This window comes from Macaca thibetana, chromosome 3, assembly GCF_024542745.1.
Source record: "Macaca thibetana thibetana isolate TM-01 chromosome 3, ASM2454274v1, whole genome shotgun sequence".
In the NCBI taxonomy this organism is placed as follows: domain Eukaryota; kingdom Metazoa; phylum Chordata; class Mammalia; order Primates; family Cercopithecidae; genus Macaca; species Macaca thibetana.
Window position 1 is genome coordinate 28825642 of NC_065580.1, and position 18851 is coordinate 28844492.

The 18851-nt window shown below is 45.7% G+C and overlaps 1 protein-coding gene and 1 non-coding gene across 3 annotated transcripts in view; both read right to left on the reverse strand.

The window, feature by feature from the left end:
* The window catches only part of CPA4 (carboxypeptidase A4), a 47543-nt gene that overhangs the window by 21400 nt on the left and 7292 nt on the right, over positions 1-18851 (reverse strand). For both annotated transcript variants that reach the window (XM_050785026.1, XM_050785025.1), the window contains exons 4-10: positions 18661-18759; positions 14987-15088; positions 13954-14058; positions 12915-13025; positions 11394-11484; positions 8793-8992; positions 7656-7740 (exon numbers count right to left, since the gene is read on the reverse strand). In XM_050785026.1, coding sequence (XP_050640983.1) covers positions 7656-7740; positions 8793-8992; positions 11394-11484; positions 12915-13025; positions 13954-14058; positions 14987-15088; positions 18661-18759 — 793 coding nt within the window. The remainder of the gene's footprint in view (positions 1-7655; positions 7741-8792; positions 8993-11393; positions 11485-12914; positions 13026-13953; positions 14059-14986; positions 15089-18660; positions 18760-18851) is intronic.
* On the reverse strand, positions 376-479 carry LOC126951867 (small nucleolar RNA U13). The gene has a single exon (XR_007724710.1). It is a non-coding gene; the product is annotated as a small nucleolar RNA U13 (small nucleolar RNA).

Sequence of the window (18851 nt, forward strand, 5' to 3'; positions counted from 1 at the left end):
GCAGCTCCAAGAGATTGCCTGGAGGACTTTATCTGCTTAATAAGACAACCTTTGTTCCTGTGCAGCTCCGCCCCTCACCTTCCTGTAATGTCTGCCTCCCACCTCCCCAATCCATACATCTCCTCCCTCCTGTATGAAAAAGGGTGCACAAGCTTCTGTGCCCCATTGGGTTATTGGGTAATCATTGTCTTGTGATTCCCCTGTGCCATGCACACTAAAATAAAATTTTTTATGCCTTTTCTCCTAGCGATCTGCCTTTGGTCAGTTGATTTTTCAATGAACCTTCAGAAAGCAAAGGGGAAGTTTTCCCTTGGCCCCTATATATGTCTTCTGTGACTATAGATAATGCTGTCATGAACACCCTTTCTTCCCCCATGTCAGATGGGTAATGCACTAACATTGTAACAAGATTGGAGGAAGGCATATGTCACACATGAGCGTGAAAACCCAATCACCATGCTTACGAACTACAAAAAGTACATGGAACTGCCTTATCCATGAGTCAGATGAACCCAAAGAACTTGTTTCCCAGCCCTTCCTGGAGCAGAATCAGTGAAGAGGAGGGGAAAGGGTTGCTAGAGGCTGTTGGCCTGAAGCAATACAAGCTACTGCTGACAGTCTGGCAGGAGAAAGGAGACATAAAACTCTACAAAGCAAACACTGGAATTAAAGAAGCAAAACAGGCCGGGACCATTTAGCAGAAGGTCCAAGCAGTCCAAGATGGCAGAGTAGGCCTTTAGCATATATGAACTGGGGTGGAGAAGTCCACTTAACCATGAAGAAAGGGGCTTAAATCTCTTCTCCATGCTCCGTTTTAGAAGGCAAAAGAGTGTAAAATCCATTTTAGAATTATTTTCCTCTAAAATGGCCATCTAGGAAAAGGTCCAGCACTTGAAAGGGCAAACGTTGACTGTGTATGTAGCACACACCATAACCTATGGCGTTGGATACAGTGCTATTGTACAAAAATTGATTGCTTTTTTTGAAAAACAAGGACAGACAAGGCCTGTAAAGAATATGGAAGATGGGCTCTTAGAAAAGGTGGACATTTTGGCGGGGCGCTGTGGCTCATGCCTGTAATCCCAGCACTTTGGGAGGCTGAGGTGGGCAGATCACCTGAGGTTGGAAGTTCAAGACCAGACCAACCAACTTGGAGAAGCCCCGTCTCTACTAAAAATACAAAAATTAGCTGGGCATGATGGCACATGCCTATAATCCCAGTGACTCGGGAGGCTGAGGCAGGAGAATCACTTGAACCCTGGAGGTGGCAGTTGCGATGAGTGGAGATCACACCACTGCACTCCAGCCTGGGCAACAAGAGCGAAACTCCGTCTCAAAAAAAAAAAAAGAAAGAAAGAAAGAAAAGGTGGAAATTTTATGTCTCCTGGACAGCCCTCGAGAGAGCCTTCCTCCTCTTCTGTTGGAAGAATCCGATGAGTATCTCCCAGTTTTGTAAGTTTATGCTGCGGAGGAGAGAGAAGAATGATGCAGGAGGACAAGGCCATTATTTAAGCTGGTGTTTGACCCAAAGGCCGGGACCCTGGTGATCCCCAAAGATCTTTGGAGAGGACGTCCTCAGAGGGCACCTACCAAGTCTCTTTTAACTGTCTTTGGCCCCTCACTCCGTTCTAATTAGGCAGAGGATGGAGAAACTCTCCAGGTGTGTTGTCTGAAGAGTTCCCACTTAGCAACACTAATATCAAGAAACCATGAATTATTAATGGATTGTTGCTGCAATTAGCAACACAAACACCAACATCATCTGATGGCATCTGAAACAGAGACAAGACTGTTGAGATGGAGTCCAGAGGAGGGCCTGGGGGTGGATGGAGAATCTTCCTGAAAGAGGGGTTCTGAAGCGAAGCCAGTTGAGGATGAGTCCAGTTGGAGGGGAGAGTGGGTGGAGAGTTGAAGAGGACAGAAACAGCAGTGAGTTTGCAGGGGTTCTCAGGGTGGATCACCTATTGAGACACCATTATAGAAAAGGCAATAGAGGGGAAAGAAGGGTGCGGTGGCTCACACCTGTAATCCCAGCACTTTGGGAGGCTGAGACAGGCAGACTGCTTGAGCCCAGGAATTTGCGATCAGCCTAGGCAACAGAGTGAGACCCTTTCTCTACAAAAAAAATACAAAAAATTAGCTGGGCATGTTGGTGTATGCCTGTACTACCAGCTGTTCAGGAGGCTGAAGTGGGAGGATCACCTGAGTCTGGGGAAGTCGAGGCTGCAGTGAGCCAAGATTGCACCACTGCACTCCAGACTGGGTCAGAGAGTGAGACCCTATCTTACCAAATTTAGAGAAAAAAAGGAGGGTACCACCTTAAGGGGGATCAGAGTTGCACCTGCCATGTTTATACAGCCACGCATCACTTCACAATGGAGGTATGTTTTCATCATCATGCAATGTATTTACACAAACCTAGATGGCATCGCCTCCTGCACACATAGGCTATATGGCGTAGCCTATTGCTCCTAGGTTACAAGCCTGCACGGCATGTTACTGTACTGAACACTGTTGGCAGTTGTAACACAATGGTGAGTATTTGTCTGTCTAAACAAATCTGAACATACAAAAGGTACAATAGGCCAGGTGCACTGACTCATACCTGTCATCTCAACACTTTGGGAAGCTGACAAGGGAGGATTGCTTGAGCCCAGATAAACATCCCTTCAGGTATTTTCTTCTCACAGTCTACAAGATATGCTCAGCCATAAGGCATTCACCTCCATTTCATCCTCTCCCATGCAAGCCCTATATTCAATACTCTTTCAACCTTCTCTCTCTCTTCATAGATGCTACCCCCCAAATCCCGCCACTCTTTTACCTTCATTTTTTTCTTTCTTTTTTTTTTTTTTTTGAGACAGAGTTTTGCTCTTTTAGCCCAGGCTGGAATGCAACCTCCGCCTCCTGGGTTCAAGCGATTCTCCTGACTCAGCCTTCCAAGTAGCTGGGATTACAGGCGCACACCACAATGCCCAGCTAAAGTACTTCAGTAGAGACGGAGTTTCACCGTGTTGGCCAGGCTGGTTTCAAACTCCTGACCTCAGGTGATCCGCCCGCCTCAGCCTCCCAAAGTGGGAGGACTACAGGCGTGAGCCACCACGCCCAGCCTCAACACCAATTTTAAACCCCAACCAGCACTTGTGCTCTGATCTAATTAAAAGTTATCTCACCATGTTTCACCACCTTACTTCCACTCACATAAAGGGAGCCCCAAATTAGTTTATAAATGGCAGCACATCAAAAAACCCTCCCTCCAAGCAGGATATGCCATCATTAAGGGATAACATAATGATACCCACTCTCTCCACCTAAAAGAGTTGTAGAGGCTGCCCCCTTGCCTTTGGGCACATCCTCCAAACAAACAGAATTAGTTGCTCTAATAAGAGCACTAACCCTAGCAAAAAACACACAAGTTAATTTATACACCGATTCTAAATATGCCTATAACATCATCCATTCCAATGCCCAAATTTGGAAAGAGCAGGGCTATCTCATGGCCGAGGGAACTCCTATCATTAATGGAAAACTAATTCATCATCTACAGGCAGCTTTACTTCCAGAAAAGGTTGCAGTTATCCATTGCAAAGGACATCAATCAGATAAAAGCCACATTTCTTTAGGGAACCGTGAGGCTGACTATTGAGCAAAACACGTCTCAACCAATCATCGAATTCCCCAATACCTATTTCCCCTCATACAACATATCCCCTCCTTTTATCCTAAACACCAAATACAGCAACTAGTTACGCCAGGGGCACAATTGAAACCCCCATACTGGCTCATACAAAACAAATTAGTCCCACCTAACCCTGAAAAAAACAACTCTTTTATGAGACATTCACAATCTTTTCCATAGTAGCCATTCCCCTCCACAACATTTCATAAGTTCTCATATACACATAACCCCAGATATAAAGGAACAGTTAAAAGCCATTTCCCATCAATGCTCTATTTGCCAGAAAGCATCACCCTATTCCAACACTAAACCTCTTCTTTCCCAAACCATCAAGCCAGGGGACACCTTTCAGGACAAGACCGCAAATTAATTTTACCCATATGCATCAGGAAGAAAGGCTCAGTTTCTTTTAGTTCCGGCTAATACCTTTTCAGGATGGGTGGAGGCTTTTTCCATCCAACAATAGAATTTCTATTATTGCCTCCAAATTAATAACAGAAATCATCCCCAGGTTCGGGGTGCCTCTTTCTTTCCAATCTGATAATGGCCCTGAATTCATTTAAAAAATTACTCAAACAATTGCACAAGCCCTGCTAATGACCTGGAAGCTACACATCCCCTATCAACCTCAATCTTCAGGAAAGGTTAAAAAAATGAGTAACATTCTAAAAAACACCCTCACCAAGTACTCACTCCAAACACATACAAACTGGGTTACACTTTTACCTTTGGCCCTTCTAAAACTGCAGGCACTCCCACCTAAACCTCCAATGCTCAGCCCCTTTAAACTCAAGTCCGAAAGACTACTCACCCCTTTTGTTCCACCTCAGAGTCAAGGCCCGCCTCTACCCACCCCTCTCATTTCCCCTCTTCTACATACCATCCGCCATTTTTTTTGGGAATATGCTGACAAATGCCTGCCACAACCTGTAACCGACTCCTCTAATCCCTTCCTACAGCCAGGAGACTGGGTTCTGGTAAAAGATCCCAGTCCTACCCCCAATTCCCCCCTTCACACCTAAATGGAAGGGATCTTACCAGATCATCCTTACCACACCCACAGCAGCAAAACTCCAAGGACTCCCCAACTGGTTTCATTATACTTTTCTCAAGAAAACAGACTTCCCTTCACCACATACCCAAACAACCAAGTCTAAAACCCCTTCAGCCTTTTCTTATGTCTCCATAGGACCCACTTCCCTTCACCTCACCCGAATCCCAAAGAAAAAGGAAGAGAAATCCATGTAAGCCACTTACGTCTCTTTCTCTCCCAAACTTTTCATCGCTTCCTAACCAACCTCATTACAGCCCTTCAGTGGTACCCTTACAAAATTCCCATTCTGCATCCTGATCAGCTCCTTACTGTGTTGTGGGACCTATGGCTTCAAGGAACTTTCCAGGACTTTACTCCTACCCAAATAACTTTCTTCTCTTTTTGCTTGTTTCTTTCAATATAAATTCCCTAATCACATCAACCTCACCAATACAACCACTCCTCGCTGCTCTCAAACTAGAACTCTCTATAAACCTTACACGATCCCTCTTGCTGCAAGCTAACTGTTCCTTTGCTCCGGAATGCTGAATGTGCTTATCGCTGTCTTCCTCAGCTTACACAGCCCTTCCTACACCCCTTCATGACCTTTTAACAGGGAACATAACCTAATTTATAAACTCCAAAAAGGAGCTTCCTTTTTTAAAAGAGCTGACACCCTGGTCAGTGATTATCCCACTTCCAGGGCCAATCAGGCCAACAAATTATTTCAAACCTATTACAGCTCCCTACAACACCTCAAGCCCCAAGGCCCTCCTATTAAAGGGCCCATAACTAAACACACCCCCCTTTTACTACAAGCCTCACTTTGCTTTTCAGCCTCTAAGAAAAATTTTCCTGTAGGATCCTTAACACCTAACCAATGCAACCACACTATCATTATTAAAAACCCCTCTGACCATCAGACTAATGAAGTTGACTACCAAGGATCACCAGAAGCAAATGTAGCATTTCTGCAACCAGCTCGTTCTACAGCCTCTTGCTCAACTAATGCCTCTGGCCCAACTTGTGTTGTCCCTGGTGCCCACCTTTTTCCATGGTTGTATATCAATGGTGCAACGTCTAACTGCATATTGTGTAAAAAATAACTCTTCCTATATCTCTACTATAGTGGGTGTCTCCCTGGCCTCCTCCTTGTCCACCTGGAGTAATGAACCACAGGAAAGAAACAGTACCCTATCTTTAATTCACTTGTTTTCTTTCCATATCTCCATCTGTATTTACAATGAAGGCTTGTTCTTTTGGTGTGGCACCAACACATGTGTTTGTCTCCCCACCAACTAAACTGGAACCTGTGCCCTAGTTTATCTTTCTCCCTCCACTAAACTAGTTCCTCCTAATCAAACTTTACCCATTCCATCTGTCCAATAGGTTTTAAAAAAGAGGGCCATCCACGTCATTCCTTTGATGGTGGCCTATAAGTGTAACCTCTATACTTGGATTGGGAGCAGGCAGATCGGCCACCTCTTTAACATACTTTTAAAAACTCTTTCAACAGAACTACAGGGTTCTTTTAAAAATATAGCCCAAAGCCTTATGAAAGCCTAAGACCAACTAGACTCCTTAGCTGGAGTAGTCCTCCCAAATAAATGGGGATTAAATCTTATAACAGCTGAAAAAGGGGGCCTCTGCCTCTCATTGGGTGAGAAATGTTGCTTCTATCTCAACCAATCAGGCGTAGTAAGAAACACTGCTGAAAAACTTTTAAAAAGGGCTAAAAAGCTAAGGAACAGTAAAACAACCAAATAAATTATTGGTTTGGAAACAAAATCATAACACAGGCCATCCCATTCCTGGGCTCTCTCCTAATAATATGCCTAGGACTAATGTTCTTACCCTGCCTAATCAACCTTTTTCAAAGATATTTAACTGACAGAATCATGCCTATCTCACAGACTACTACCCAAAAGCATCTACAGATAGCATTACTCCTACAGTCAATCCGAGACCAAAAAACTCTCCATGCTCCCCTCAGCAGGAAATAGCCAAAAAAAAAAAAAAAAAACATGCCGCCCTTTGTCCTTTTATAATTATAAGGTCTGGATTGACAGAGCAGGAGCATCACCATCTTGGGCAAACACCACTATTTTAAGTTCTCCTTGATTAAAAATCAGCCCCAAACATCAGCCTAATGGGTAATGTCAACATGACCAGAAACATTCCAACTCTAAGATAAACCTCCCCTCCGACCAGATATTCCAACCCTGAAATAAAACTCTCCTTCACACAGAAACATTCTGAGCCTGCGATAAGCTCCCCCTCCCTAAATCCTTAAATACCCTTAGTCTGTAAGAGAGAACACTCCTGACCGAAATCAGCCAGAAGCCCCTCTCAGGTTTATTCCCAGAATAAACCTGTCTTTGACTGTTATGCTGCTTTTCATGTTTCTTTCCTCTTTTTTAACTCTTACAAGAAGAGGGCTTGTGCAGGAAAACTCCTTGTTATAGTAACCATCAGATCTCATGAGATTTACTCACTATCATGAGAACAGCACAGGAAAGACCTGCCCCTGTGATTCAATTACCTCCCACCAGGTCCCTCCCACAATATGTGGGAATTCAAGATGAGATTTGAATTCCCACCATATCAGATGGGGTCTTGCTATGTTGTCCAGGCTCAATGTTTGTTCATCTCCTTTAGGAAGATGAGGGAGTCTCCCCCAACTCCATTACCACCATCAGTTTACCAATTGAAAGGTGGGTTTCTCTTGAAAATGGAGGGATGGGCATGAGGAATTTTTGATATGATGTTGATGAAGGGGACTGCATGCAACAGCTATCACCACACAGGCATGACGTAGTTCAGTCTATTACTAACAATAAAAACAATCAGATGGCAAGTAAGTCTAACAGCTCTCCTCCCATTCCATTTCAAGTTTCCTCTCAAAGTGCTTTCTAAGTAACTCATAAATAAGTGAGTACTTACAGACAGTGGTGCAGGTGGGACCCACTTGGTACTCAGTGCCCGACACAGAAGCCAGAGCTTTGGCCGCACGCCTCGCCACCTTGTCCTGGGAAGGGGGAACGTGGAGTGAGAAAAAATGGATCCTGAAGCTTGACCTTCCTCAGCTGCTCTGCTCTGGGATGGTTTGGAAGATTGATTCTCGGCCCCTCTCCTGATTTCCTTTCTGGTCCCTTCTTTCCCCTTCACCCAGTGCCAAGGCCCAACTGTAAACTGAGGGAGGTGGCATGGTTCCTTCAACTCCTTCTCCCACCACACACCCAGTTCTTGACTCTCAGTTTGGGGGAGGAGATGAGGAGGGAAGTGGAAGCCTGTGCATTATGTACTCAGATTGGAAGAGATAGGGGGTCTGGGGCTACTCACTGACCCGCTAGGAATCTAGTAAAGGCACCATCTTCACCTATCCTGAGAAGGGGGACGTCACTCATACATGAGGGAAGACCAAGTATGTTCAAGGGAAAGCTCTCAAAGAGTTGGGTGTTGCAGAGTAGAGGAGGAGAAGGACCACCATAGGCGAATGGTCCCTGTGTAGAGTGCCTGCCCGAGAGGCCAGCTGGGAGTAGGGGAGCAGAATCAAGCCCACAACTTGCCATGAGCCTGGGAGGGGCTGCATCTGCCCGAGGTTTAAGGGCTGGCTGTGGCCCTGGGCAGCCACCTGCAGTCACCCTCCAGATGTCAGGCCTGCTCCTGATGGCCCACGTTCTGGACAAGACACAGAGCATCCCAGGCCGTGGCCTTCACCCTCCTTAAACTCTTCCTTCACTAGAGTGAGGAGCTCTCCCCATTGCTCACCTGGGTGCCACCCACAGTCCTTGGTAAGCAGCGGGTCCACAACACATGGCAGTCAGAAAAACAAGGGAGAAGGAAAGGCGGGGCAGGCATGGTTCAGGGAACTCATAGCAGACACAGAAATAAAGAGCACTGTCTTCCTGTCACCAGGAGATGACAGCGTATCCCAAAGGGCAGGGAGAGAAGACTGGGCCTTCAATGAAACATGCCCAGGCTCCTGGACTCTCCCTATAAAGCTGCAGAGCTACCACCTTAGCAGCGCCAGGAGGGTCAGGCAGGCCCCAGGCTGGGTGGGAGGCAGCTGTGACTCACCAGCTCCTTGGCATCTGGGGCCTTTTTGGCTGAGTATCCATATGGATACATCAGCAGCTGCGAGTAGCTGTGCAGGTCAATGAAGCACTTGAAATTCCCGTGTTTTTGGATGAAATCTACCACCGATTTCACCTCCACTTCTGAATTGGCATGGGGTCCATGGTACACTTCGGAGCAAGGGTTGTCACTGGCTCCCTTTCCTGTTGGGGATAGCCCAAGAAGAAACATTAACTCATAATCCGGGAACACAGAAATGCAAGACATTCCACCTAGAGAGGGGCCAAAGGTATTGGGAATGGGCAGGCCACGGTGAGACGGCCCAGAGCACCTAGTCCACGGTGGGTGTGGACTGCAGAGAAGGCACGGAAGAGGGAGGGTTGGGTGTTGGGTCTGCTACAGCTGAGGAGAAAAACTGTTGGAGTTGACCTTGCCTTGTACCAACAGCAGTTGTCATAAATAATTAATAGCACCCTTGAGAATGAGTTGTAATTAATAAGTAGTCTAGATAATTAATACGACTACCAATAAATAATGAAAATGACTCCATTTATTCTGGTGTCAACTTATTCTCTTGGTTCAGATCTTAAAGGCCAAGTGTGCCAGAAATAATCGATTGTTGTGGCGAAAATCTCTTGATTATTTGACAGGTTTTTAGAAACACTGCCTTCTGTATTACTTCATAATGTGGTTCCCTTGGGTTTCTGGAGTGTGTGTGTGCACACGTGCGTGTGTGTGTGCGTGTATGAGTGTGACTGAAACCACCCCAGTGGTGGGAATATCTGACTTAACTTTGAAGCTCTGAGTTCCCACATTTGTATCAGTTCCTTTCCCACAGTCATTATTTTCCCCCACTGGTTTATGTGGTATTTCTACACAAGTAAAAGAAGTACATTAAAAACAAACCATCAGGGCTGGGCACAGTGCCTCATGCCTACAATCCCAGCAATTTGAGAGGCTGTGGTGGAAGGATCACAAGCCCAGGAGTTCAAGACCAGCCTGGGCAACATGGCAAAACCCCACCTTCACAAAAAAATACAAAAATTAGCTGGGCATTGTGGCGTATGCCTATAGTCCCAGCTACTCGGGAGGCTGAGGTGGGAGGATCATTTAAACCCAGGATGTCGAGGCTGCAGTGAGCCGTGATCATGCCACTGTACTCCAGCCTGGATGACAGAGCACAACCCTGTCTCAACAAAACAAAACAACCAACCAACCCCATCAGCACAGCCATGGAATAGTGAAAGGGAACTGTCTGGATTTGGAATTGGAAGGTGAGTTTAGATCAGAACTCTGATCACCCATGTCATCTTGAGATTGTCTCTGAGCTTCCACCATCTCATTTCAGATCATAAAATTCACTCGCTAGGTGAGAAGAATAAATATGATAAATATGGGAAGGTACTTGGTACACAGTCGGCACTTTTGTGGAGGGTGGTTTTTAAATTGCTGGCACTCAGAGCCCAGGTCTCCTAATTCTCTTTCCTTTTCCATGACAGCCAGCTGCTAAGGTTCATATCTACACATCTAAGGGTACTGGAGTGGAATTTTCAAGCATGGTCTTGCCTATTGGGGTGACAGTGCTAATTCCTCTCTTCTGAGTTGCTGCCAGGAGTCCTTCCACCCGCTCAGAACTTGCCCAGGCAGGGCTGGTAGGGTCAGGGATAAGGAAGGTTCCCCGTTTTGTATGTCTTAGAAGAGGGCGTTTTTAAAATATTAGTGCAGATGACAATCTCAATGTAAGATGGTCTGTCCCACCATTCTCTCAGGAGGACAGACATTACTATCATTCCCTTTCAAAATTATAAAAATACATTTAAAAAAACAACAAACAGGCCGGGTTTGATGGCTCATGCCTGTAATCCCAGCACTTTGGGAGGCTGAGATGGGCAGATGACCTGAGTTCAGGAGTTCAAGACCAACCTGGTCAAAATGGCAAAACCCTGTCTCTACTAAAAATACAAAAATTAGCTGGGCATGGTGGCATGCACCTGTAATCCCAGCTACTCAGGAGACTGAGGCAGGAGAATCATTTGAACCCGGTAGACAGAGGTTGCAGTGAGAGTGAGCCAAGATCCTGCCACTGCACTCTAGTCAATGGAGCAAGACTCCGTCTCAAAAAAAAAAAAAAAAAAAAAGGCTGGGCTCGGTGGCTCATGGCTGTAATCCCAGCACTTTGGAAGGCTGAGGCAGGTGGATCATGAGGTCAGGAGATCAAAACCATCCTGGCCAACATGGTGAAATCCCATCTCTACTTAAAAAAAAATGCAAAACATAGCCAGGCATGGTGGCGGGCGCCTGTAGTCCCAGCTACTCAGGAGGCTAAGGCAGGAGAATCACTTGAACCCAGGAGGCGGAGGTTGCAGTGAGCCAAGATTGCGCTACTGCACTCCAGCCTGGGCAACAGAGCGAGACTCCGTCTCAAAACAACAACAGCAACAAACAAAACACTAAGTCAGAGCCTAAGGAGTGCTCCTCAGTTTCTCAGTGACGCAGCAATGGAACCAGAGTGGAAATGGGCTCTGTCCTGGCCAGCTCAGAGCACTGGTAGACCAGGCGAGCCCAGGGACAGCAGGATTTGAAAACTGTCTCCCCACCACCTACCTGCAAAACTAGCGTTCCAGTTTCTATTTGGGTCAGCACCAACGCAGGAGCTTCCAGGATTTAGGGACCGCGTCTTCCTCCATAATCGGTTCTGAAAAAGCCACCAAGGAGGGAACAAACAACCCGAGGCAGATCAGAGCACTGAAGAGGGCTAAGGTGGAGACAACACACAGGCAGGGCAGGCTGCTCGCAGTTCTGCCGTGAGGGCCCTGGGGCTCCGATGCTCACTGAGCAGTCACCTCTCCTCCCGCAGAGAGAGGAGTATTTCCCCTTCTGGCTCTAAGAGAAGGACTTCTTCCAAATATACTGATGAGACCTTTATGTGCTAGAACCAGTCAGAAACTACCTGAAACCACTGAACATTTTTGGCTTTGGTAGAAGTGGGACAAATGGACACTATATGCCTCTTTGATAACAGACGTAACTGGAAGTGCACAGCCCGTTTCTTGCTTGCCTAAAAAATTCCCCTGAATCTAGTCAGGCTCTAGACCTGGCAATCTGTGAATAGGAAATACCGCAGATAAGGGAACAAACTAAATGGCATAACGAAGAAGCCATCAGCCAAATTCAGAATGTGAGACACTGTACAGGGCAAATTACTTGGCTTCTCCCCTAAATGAGTGAGACTTTTAAAAGGTGTGTGTGTGGGTGCTGTTGTAGAATGAAAGAGACTGCAGAGACACAGCACCACGTGCATGCGCAGACCTTGTTGGGTCCTCACTTGAACAAATTGACTCTTAAAAACACTTTTTTTTTTTTTTTTTTGGAGACGGAGTCTCGCTCTGTCGCCCAGGCTGGAGTGCAGTGGCTGCCATCTCGGCTCACTGCAAGCTCCGCCTCCCGGGTTCACACCATTCTGCCTCAGCCTCCCGAGTAGCTGGGACTACAAGCGCCCACCACCGTGCCTGGCTAGTTGTTTTGTATTTTTAACAGAGACGGGGTTTCACCATGTTAGCCAGGATGGTCTCAATCTACTGACCTCATGATCCGCCCACCTCGGCCTCCCAAAGTGCTAGGATTACAGGCGTGAGCCACCAAGCCCAGCCTCGACCTCCATTTTTAAGATAACTGGGGGTGGTGTTAGATGATATGAAAGAACTTCCATTATTCCTTTAAAAGTGATAATAGCGCCACGGGGTTTTTAAAGGTTTTTTTGTTTTTTTGTTTTTTGTTTTCCATCATCAGTTAGAGATGCATACTAAACTAGTTTAGGGTGAAATAACATAATGTGTTGAATTTGTTTTAAACACATCAGGAAAAAAAATGTGTGGGAGGGTAAGAGATGAAAAGATTGGTAAAATGTTGGTCATTGTTAAGACCCATGATAGGGAGTTCATTAGACTATTTTCTCTAAGAAAAAATATGCCCTGGTGATTCTCAGCTCTGAGGATGACTAGAAGAAGAAATCGCAAGGAAGCTCATAAGGTGCACATTTGTGGTAATTCTCTCCAAGGTCAGACAATTAGTGGCAAAGCAAGGAATTCAACAGTCTCCAAGCCCAGCCCATTTGGGAATACTCACTTGAGTTTGAGTATACACATATCCATCAGGATTGGCCACAGGCAACAAGAAAATATCCATTTTTTCCAAGATGGAGGTGATAGCTGGATCCCTCTGGTAATCAGATACAATCTAAGCAGAGACAATATGCTTGTCAGCTATCCCATAGCAGGATGGGTCATTAGGGCTGAACCATGTATCTTCCAAAGATGCCCGGCATCCAGCTAGAATGGATGCTCCTAGAACAGCATCTAACCTCAAAAGCCTCCCTGCCACCCTCAAAAGCTTTGCTCTCTGCAAAGCCCTCTGAGCCCTTGAAATCCTGGAGAGACATAGCTGCTTGGGGACATGGCTGCTAATGATATCAACTGCAGTGAGTCCTGGGGTACATGCTTTATTCCTTCCTTCCAGGAGGAGGGAGTCACACATCTAATAGTTTTTAGGAATTTGAACCTCCAATGAAGAGGGAGGGAAGATGTGTCCTCCACATGCAACCCTCCTCTCCCAGCAGCCTTTCTTTCTTTCTTTCTTTCTTTCTTTCTTTCTTTCTTTCTTTCTTTCTTTCTTTCTTTCTTTCTTTCTTTCTTTTTTTTTAAGACAGGGTCTCGCTCTGTTGCCCAGGCTGGAGTGCAATAGCATGATCTCAGCTCACCACAACCTCCACCTCCTGAATTCAAGGGATTCTCCTGCCTCAGCCTCTTGAGTAGCTGCCCTCCCAGCAGCCTTTCTAGGAGATGGAGATGGCAATGAGGTCCCCAAGGGCCTGTGGGGCCTCCGCTGGGTGTTGCTCCACTCCCTTTCTGTGGGGTGGACTGCGCTCAGAGGCTCAGGCCCACCTCTGCTGCATATCAGCTTGTGCACCAGCAGGAATGCAATCGTTTGGCTGCAATGAGCTGACCAAGGGGCTTTGACCATTTACTTCTCCACTCTGAAAAGGCCCCCAGCCAACTGGGTCTTAGCAGAGCACCCTCCCACCTCGTGCCCCAGGCCCAGCTACATGGCATGCTTCAGGGGCACCCCGGGCCCATCAGCATTCTTGGCTAATACCAGGCGACATGACCTTCCTCGCCGTCCAGATTGCAGTGGCCTGGGAGATCCACTCTCGGGAATGGATGCCTGCATTCAGCCAAATGGCCGGCCGCCGTGCGCCTTCCCCAGTGCTGAACTGCAGAAGGGAGAAAAGGCTCAAAAATGACCGCCTGCCCACATCTCTGCTCACTTCTCCTCTCTCCAGCTCCCTCCCATTCATTTAATTCATTTAAGATAATTCAGAGACCAAATGTTCCTAAGGGCACCATCTATTTATCGAGCTTATCCGTGACCAGGAAGCTTAATTGGTTGGCTGCGGGGCCAAGCTGCAGCTCCAGGCAGCCTGAACCTCTCCAGCATTCGGAGTAAATGGGAGGGGGAAACAATCGTTACTGTGTTTTATGATGCTGGTGCCATTAGAGATAATGTTATGTCTCTTGAAAGACCTCAAATGGTATCCCAACAGCGAGAGACACAAGGGTACACAAACCAGGCTGTTTCGGTCGATAAGATAAATGAATTTGGTTTTAAACTAAGAAGAAGCGGGGCTCGCTATAGCTCTTTGTAAATGGCAGTCATGAATCCTGGCTCCTGCCTTTGCCATAGTGTTGGGCTCCCTTGGGTCAGAGCTTGATGCTAATGAAGCCAGGGTCTCCATCAGATTGGCAAAATATTTAAATGTAATTATCCAGCTCCGCGGCAGGTCTCCTCTCCCACTGGTAATTTGCTTAGTGCCACAAGCCTGAGTTGTCCGGCTGTTTACAGAGGTGAGAATGAAAGTAAAAGACTCTGTCCCATCTGAGAGCTTTCTGGAATACTAATCGCCTCCCTCTGATCCTGTCTTTCAGCCAAAACTTGGATGAGATGTGCTCCTTCTAACTCCCCCTACATTAGACAAAAGCAGAGGACTCTGTCAGACCAAATTCCAGCCCAGGTACAACGTGTCTTGATCTCACTTTCCTCCCTGAAGTCAAGGAGTTCAAAAAGCTGCCCTTTTCAGAGGTCTGAGGCTGGGTCCTGGACATGAGGACCCAGGAGATCCTTCCAAATGCTTGTGGCCTCACCTTCAGTACATACATCGGCCGGTTTTCAAACGAATGTCCAATCTTCACCCTCCTCACCAGGTCAGGAAAGTCTGCGGCAATGTTGTCCATCTCGTGGTAAATCTGAAGCATGAAAGAGCGAACCCAGGGACATTTTAAAAATCTGCTCAGCTCTGGCTGGGTATCTGTGATTTACTTTGTTGGTCTTAATTATCTCTTCCGGGACTCTAATCTTGGAGTTGACCATATTATCAGCATGGAAATGCTGAGTATGAGAACTGCCTGAGTAGTCCTTTTCTGCAGTTTTCTAGAGAGTAGCACACTTTATTTGTTCACAAAATTGTAGTCCACTAAACTAGAGAGGCTTTTGCAATATTGCTCTAACACTGTGTCCTTTGTCACTGTACTAGACTGGACAGTCAAAGACAAGGGGCCAGGCGCAGTAACTCATGCCTGTGATCCCAGCACTCTGAGAGACTGAGGCGGCAGGATTGCTTGAGGCCAGGAGTTTGAGACAGCCTGGGCAACATAGTGAGACGCCATCTCTATAAGAAACATTGAAAAATAAAAATAGTTCATAAAAAATACGGAAGAGGAAAGACATTTAAAAATTTAAGAATAAGATTCTTAAAAAAAGAAAGAAATTTTAAAATTTAAGAATAATAATAAAATAAAATAAAAACAAGCCAGATGCAGTGGCTCATGCCTATAATCCCAGTACTTTGGGAGACCAAGGTGGGAGAATTACTTGAGCCCAGGAGTTCGAGAGCAGCCTGGGCAAAGTAAGGAGACCCCCCCAGCTCTACAAATAATGAAAAAAAAATAGCCAGCTGTGGTGGCGTGTGTCTGTGGTTCCAGCTACTCGGGAAGCTGAGGTGGGAGATTCATTCAAGCCTGGGAGGTTTAGGCTACAGTGAGCTGTGAATGCACCACTGCACTCCAGCCTGGGCGAGTGAGGCCCTGTCTGAAAAATAAAAAATAAAAAGAAAGCTCCAAAGCTCTTAAATCATTACTTTCTAAAATTCTGTGATCACTTTCTCTACTCAAAAATAATAAAAAATTAGCATGCACCATATATATGTACACACACACACACAATGATATAAATATACTGTGTGCATTATTAAACAATTGAAATGGTTGTGTTAATAATAAACATAAACATATGTAGAAATATAAATAGAAGTTGTAATCGTTTCTTCCTTCATCCCTGTGGACTATCTTGCTTATACCCTGTGGATACATGTGCGCCGCTTTGGAGATAATTTATCTAAAGGCTTTGAGAGTGTAAGTGAAGAAAGGCAAATAAATGGCTAAGAATACCCTTATTTGCTTTTGGGAAAAAAGTTCAATTTAAATAGAATTTATCCATCTTAGTTTTCAAACCACTTGAGGGCCAAAAGAAAATAAACAAATGTATTTGTTTCGGCCTTAAGACTGGAAGAAGGAACTATACAGAAGAGGAAAATGTGTAATTAATATAGAACAAAGTCAAGCTTAAAGGGTTTATCAGACTTGCTGTCGATATGGTAGACTGAGCAGAAGCAAGAAACCACCTCCAAATATATAGGCAAACCAGGTAAAATACAAGGAAAATGATTCACAGCCAAGTTAAAAAGATAAACAAGAGGAAATTGTAGGTGCCAGAAACAAAGAAGGAATTAACTAGGAGGGTAGAGGGTGGGAGATGATGCCACAGAACACCATCTCTGCCTTGGGTGCTACAGGCTTGGGCAAACCTGGACTAGGAGGGGAGCCATAGGACCCAGCATGGCACAAGGAGCTGGAATCTGAGAGCTAGGAATGGGCAATTTGGGCCACAAAAAGGGCCTACAAATTCTACCCACTCTACCCACTGACCCTAGAGAGTGGAGGAAAAGCAAGGATAGCTGCCTTGAGCCTTGGGAGACACTCACTGCTTGGGCCACACTCACTGCTTTCAAAACACCAAGCTGTGTCCCAGTGTGGAGTGCAAATTCACACTGTCCACCACTGCCACAACACAGACAATGGCTTTGGAACCAGAAACTCTGGCAGAGACCAACACGAAATTCCCACTAGAGACCTAAGAAAGCCTAAGTGGTTATATGAGCCAGTATGAGCTTTTTTTTTTTTTTTTTTTTTTTTTTTTTTTGAGATGGACTCTGGCTCCGTCGACCAGGCTGGAGTGCAGTGGTATGATTTTGGCTCATTGCAACCTCCACCTCCCAGTTTCAAGTGATTCTCTTGCCTCAGCTTCCCAAGTAGCTGGGACTACAAGTGCCTGCCACCATGCCTGGCTAATTTTTGTATTTTTTTAGTTAAGACAGGGTTTTACCATGTTAGCCAGGCTGGTCCTGAACTACTGACCTCAAGTGATCTGCCCACCTCGGCCTCCCAAAGTGCTGGGATTACAGGTGTGAGCCACCTTGCCCAGCCTAGAATACAAGTTCTTAAAAGCTGTTTTTAGGAAGAACTGCATGTGACTGAGCTAGGATGATGGTGGCACAGTTATCCACAGCAGAGAGCTTCACAGTGAGGACAAGATTGCTGTAAAGGGCGCCTCACACCAGAGAAACCAGAGGTGAGCACGTGAGAGATGGTGAGGCTCCAGCAGCCGGCAGGTGAGGCGATGGCCCCTCCAGGGTCTTGGGTGACATTTGCAACTGTTTAGCTCAGTTGACGAGGGCCCCATGTTCATGAGGCTTATGTCACGAGCTTGATCCCTGTGTGGGCTCTGAGCTCTGCTTTCGTCCATGGCCTGAGACTGAACTCCTAACTTTATCCAGCTGTTTTGCAGATGTATGTCACTGGTCTCAAGAGGGATCAAGGGTCAGAGCCGTTGGAAGTGTATGCAATAAACAAAGCAACCGACAAGCATGGGAAAGAAGTGGAAATAGTCAACCTTTGAAATCCTCCCTCAAGAAGAGAAACAACTTGAAGTACATGCCTTGTGAAATGCATGCCAACAGCACCATGTCTGTATATCAAGAACAACATGTATTAAGGTACACCAGAGGGAACACTAATTTAGATGTGGGGGAGTGTTCCTGAGCTAGTTGTCTGCAGATGAATGGAGACACTGAGGGCTGTAAGAGAACTGTACCGCATTCATGGTACAGTTCTATTCTACAGCCTCTCTTGATTTCTTAAGTTCCAGTATCCCAGGAAATTTTTCTACTTCAATTTTTTCATTTGAAGGTTTGGCTTACCTTGAAAGTCAGCCATCTGTATCAAGTGGTTCCTAACTAAACACAGCACCAAAATGCATGATGGAACAACTATATACATTATAAGTAGTCATGATAAATGAGTGGAAATATTTGGTTAACCTTGGAAATCGCTGCTTGTCTACTTGCCTGGAATAAGTAACATTTTATTCTGAGTGAGTAAAATAGAGGGGTTATGGTAGGGTAGAAGAAGTTTGAATTACAAGGACTAGAAATGATTGCAATTATTTTCATGGTGTTCTGAAGGAGTTGCTTAAGGAAAGAAGGATGGTTGAGGGAGGAAATAGCCAGGCTGTATTTCATGACACTCAGGTGCTGGTAGGAGTTAAGCAATCCAAGAATTACACAGGAATTGAAGTGTACACATCTTAGCCCCTCAGTGAGTGGATACTGTGCTGAAGACTAATGTCTCCTGGAAGTAAGGAGAGAGGTTACAAAATTAAGGAGGCAGAGAACCTTGATCTTAACCCACTCTGAAACACTTACAGCTTTCAGGGAATGGTAAGCCCCGTAGTTGAAGTTATTACTGCGCCGTTCTTGCCCTTCATTCTGTTGCATTTCTTCATCTTCATTGTCTAAAAGGGCCTAAAAACACACAGCAATGTTGTGAAGTGATCCACTGCAGACGCAGGTTTTACGTTTTTTCTGCCATATCTTGGCATATGGGTCAGCCAAGA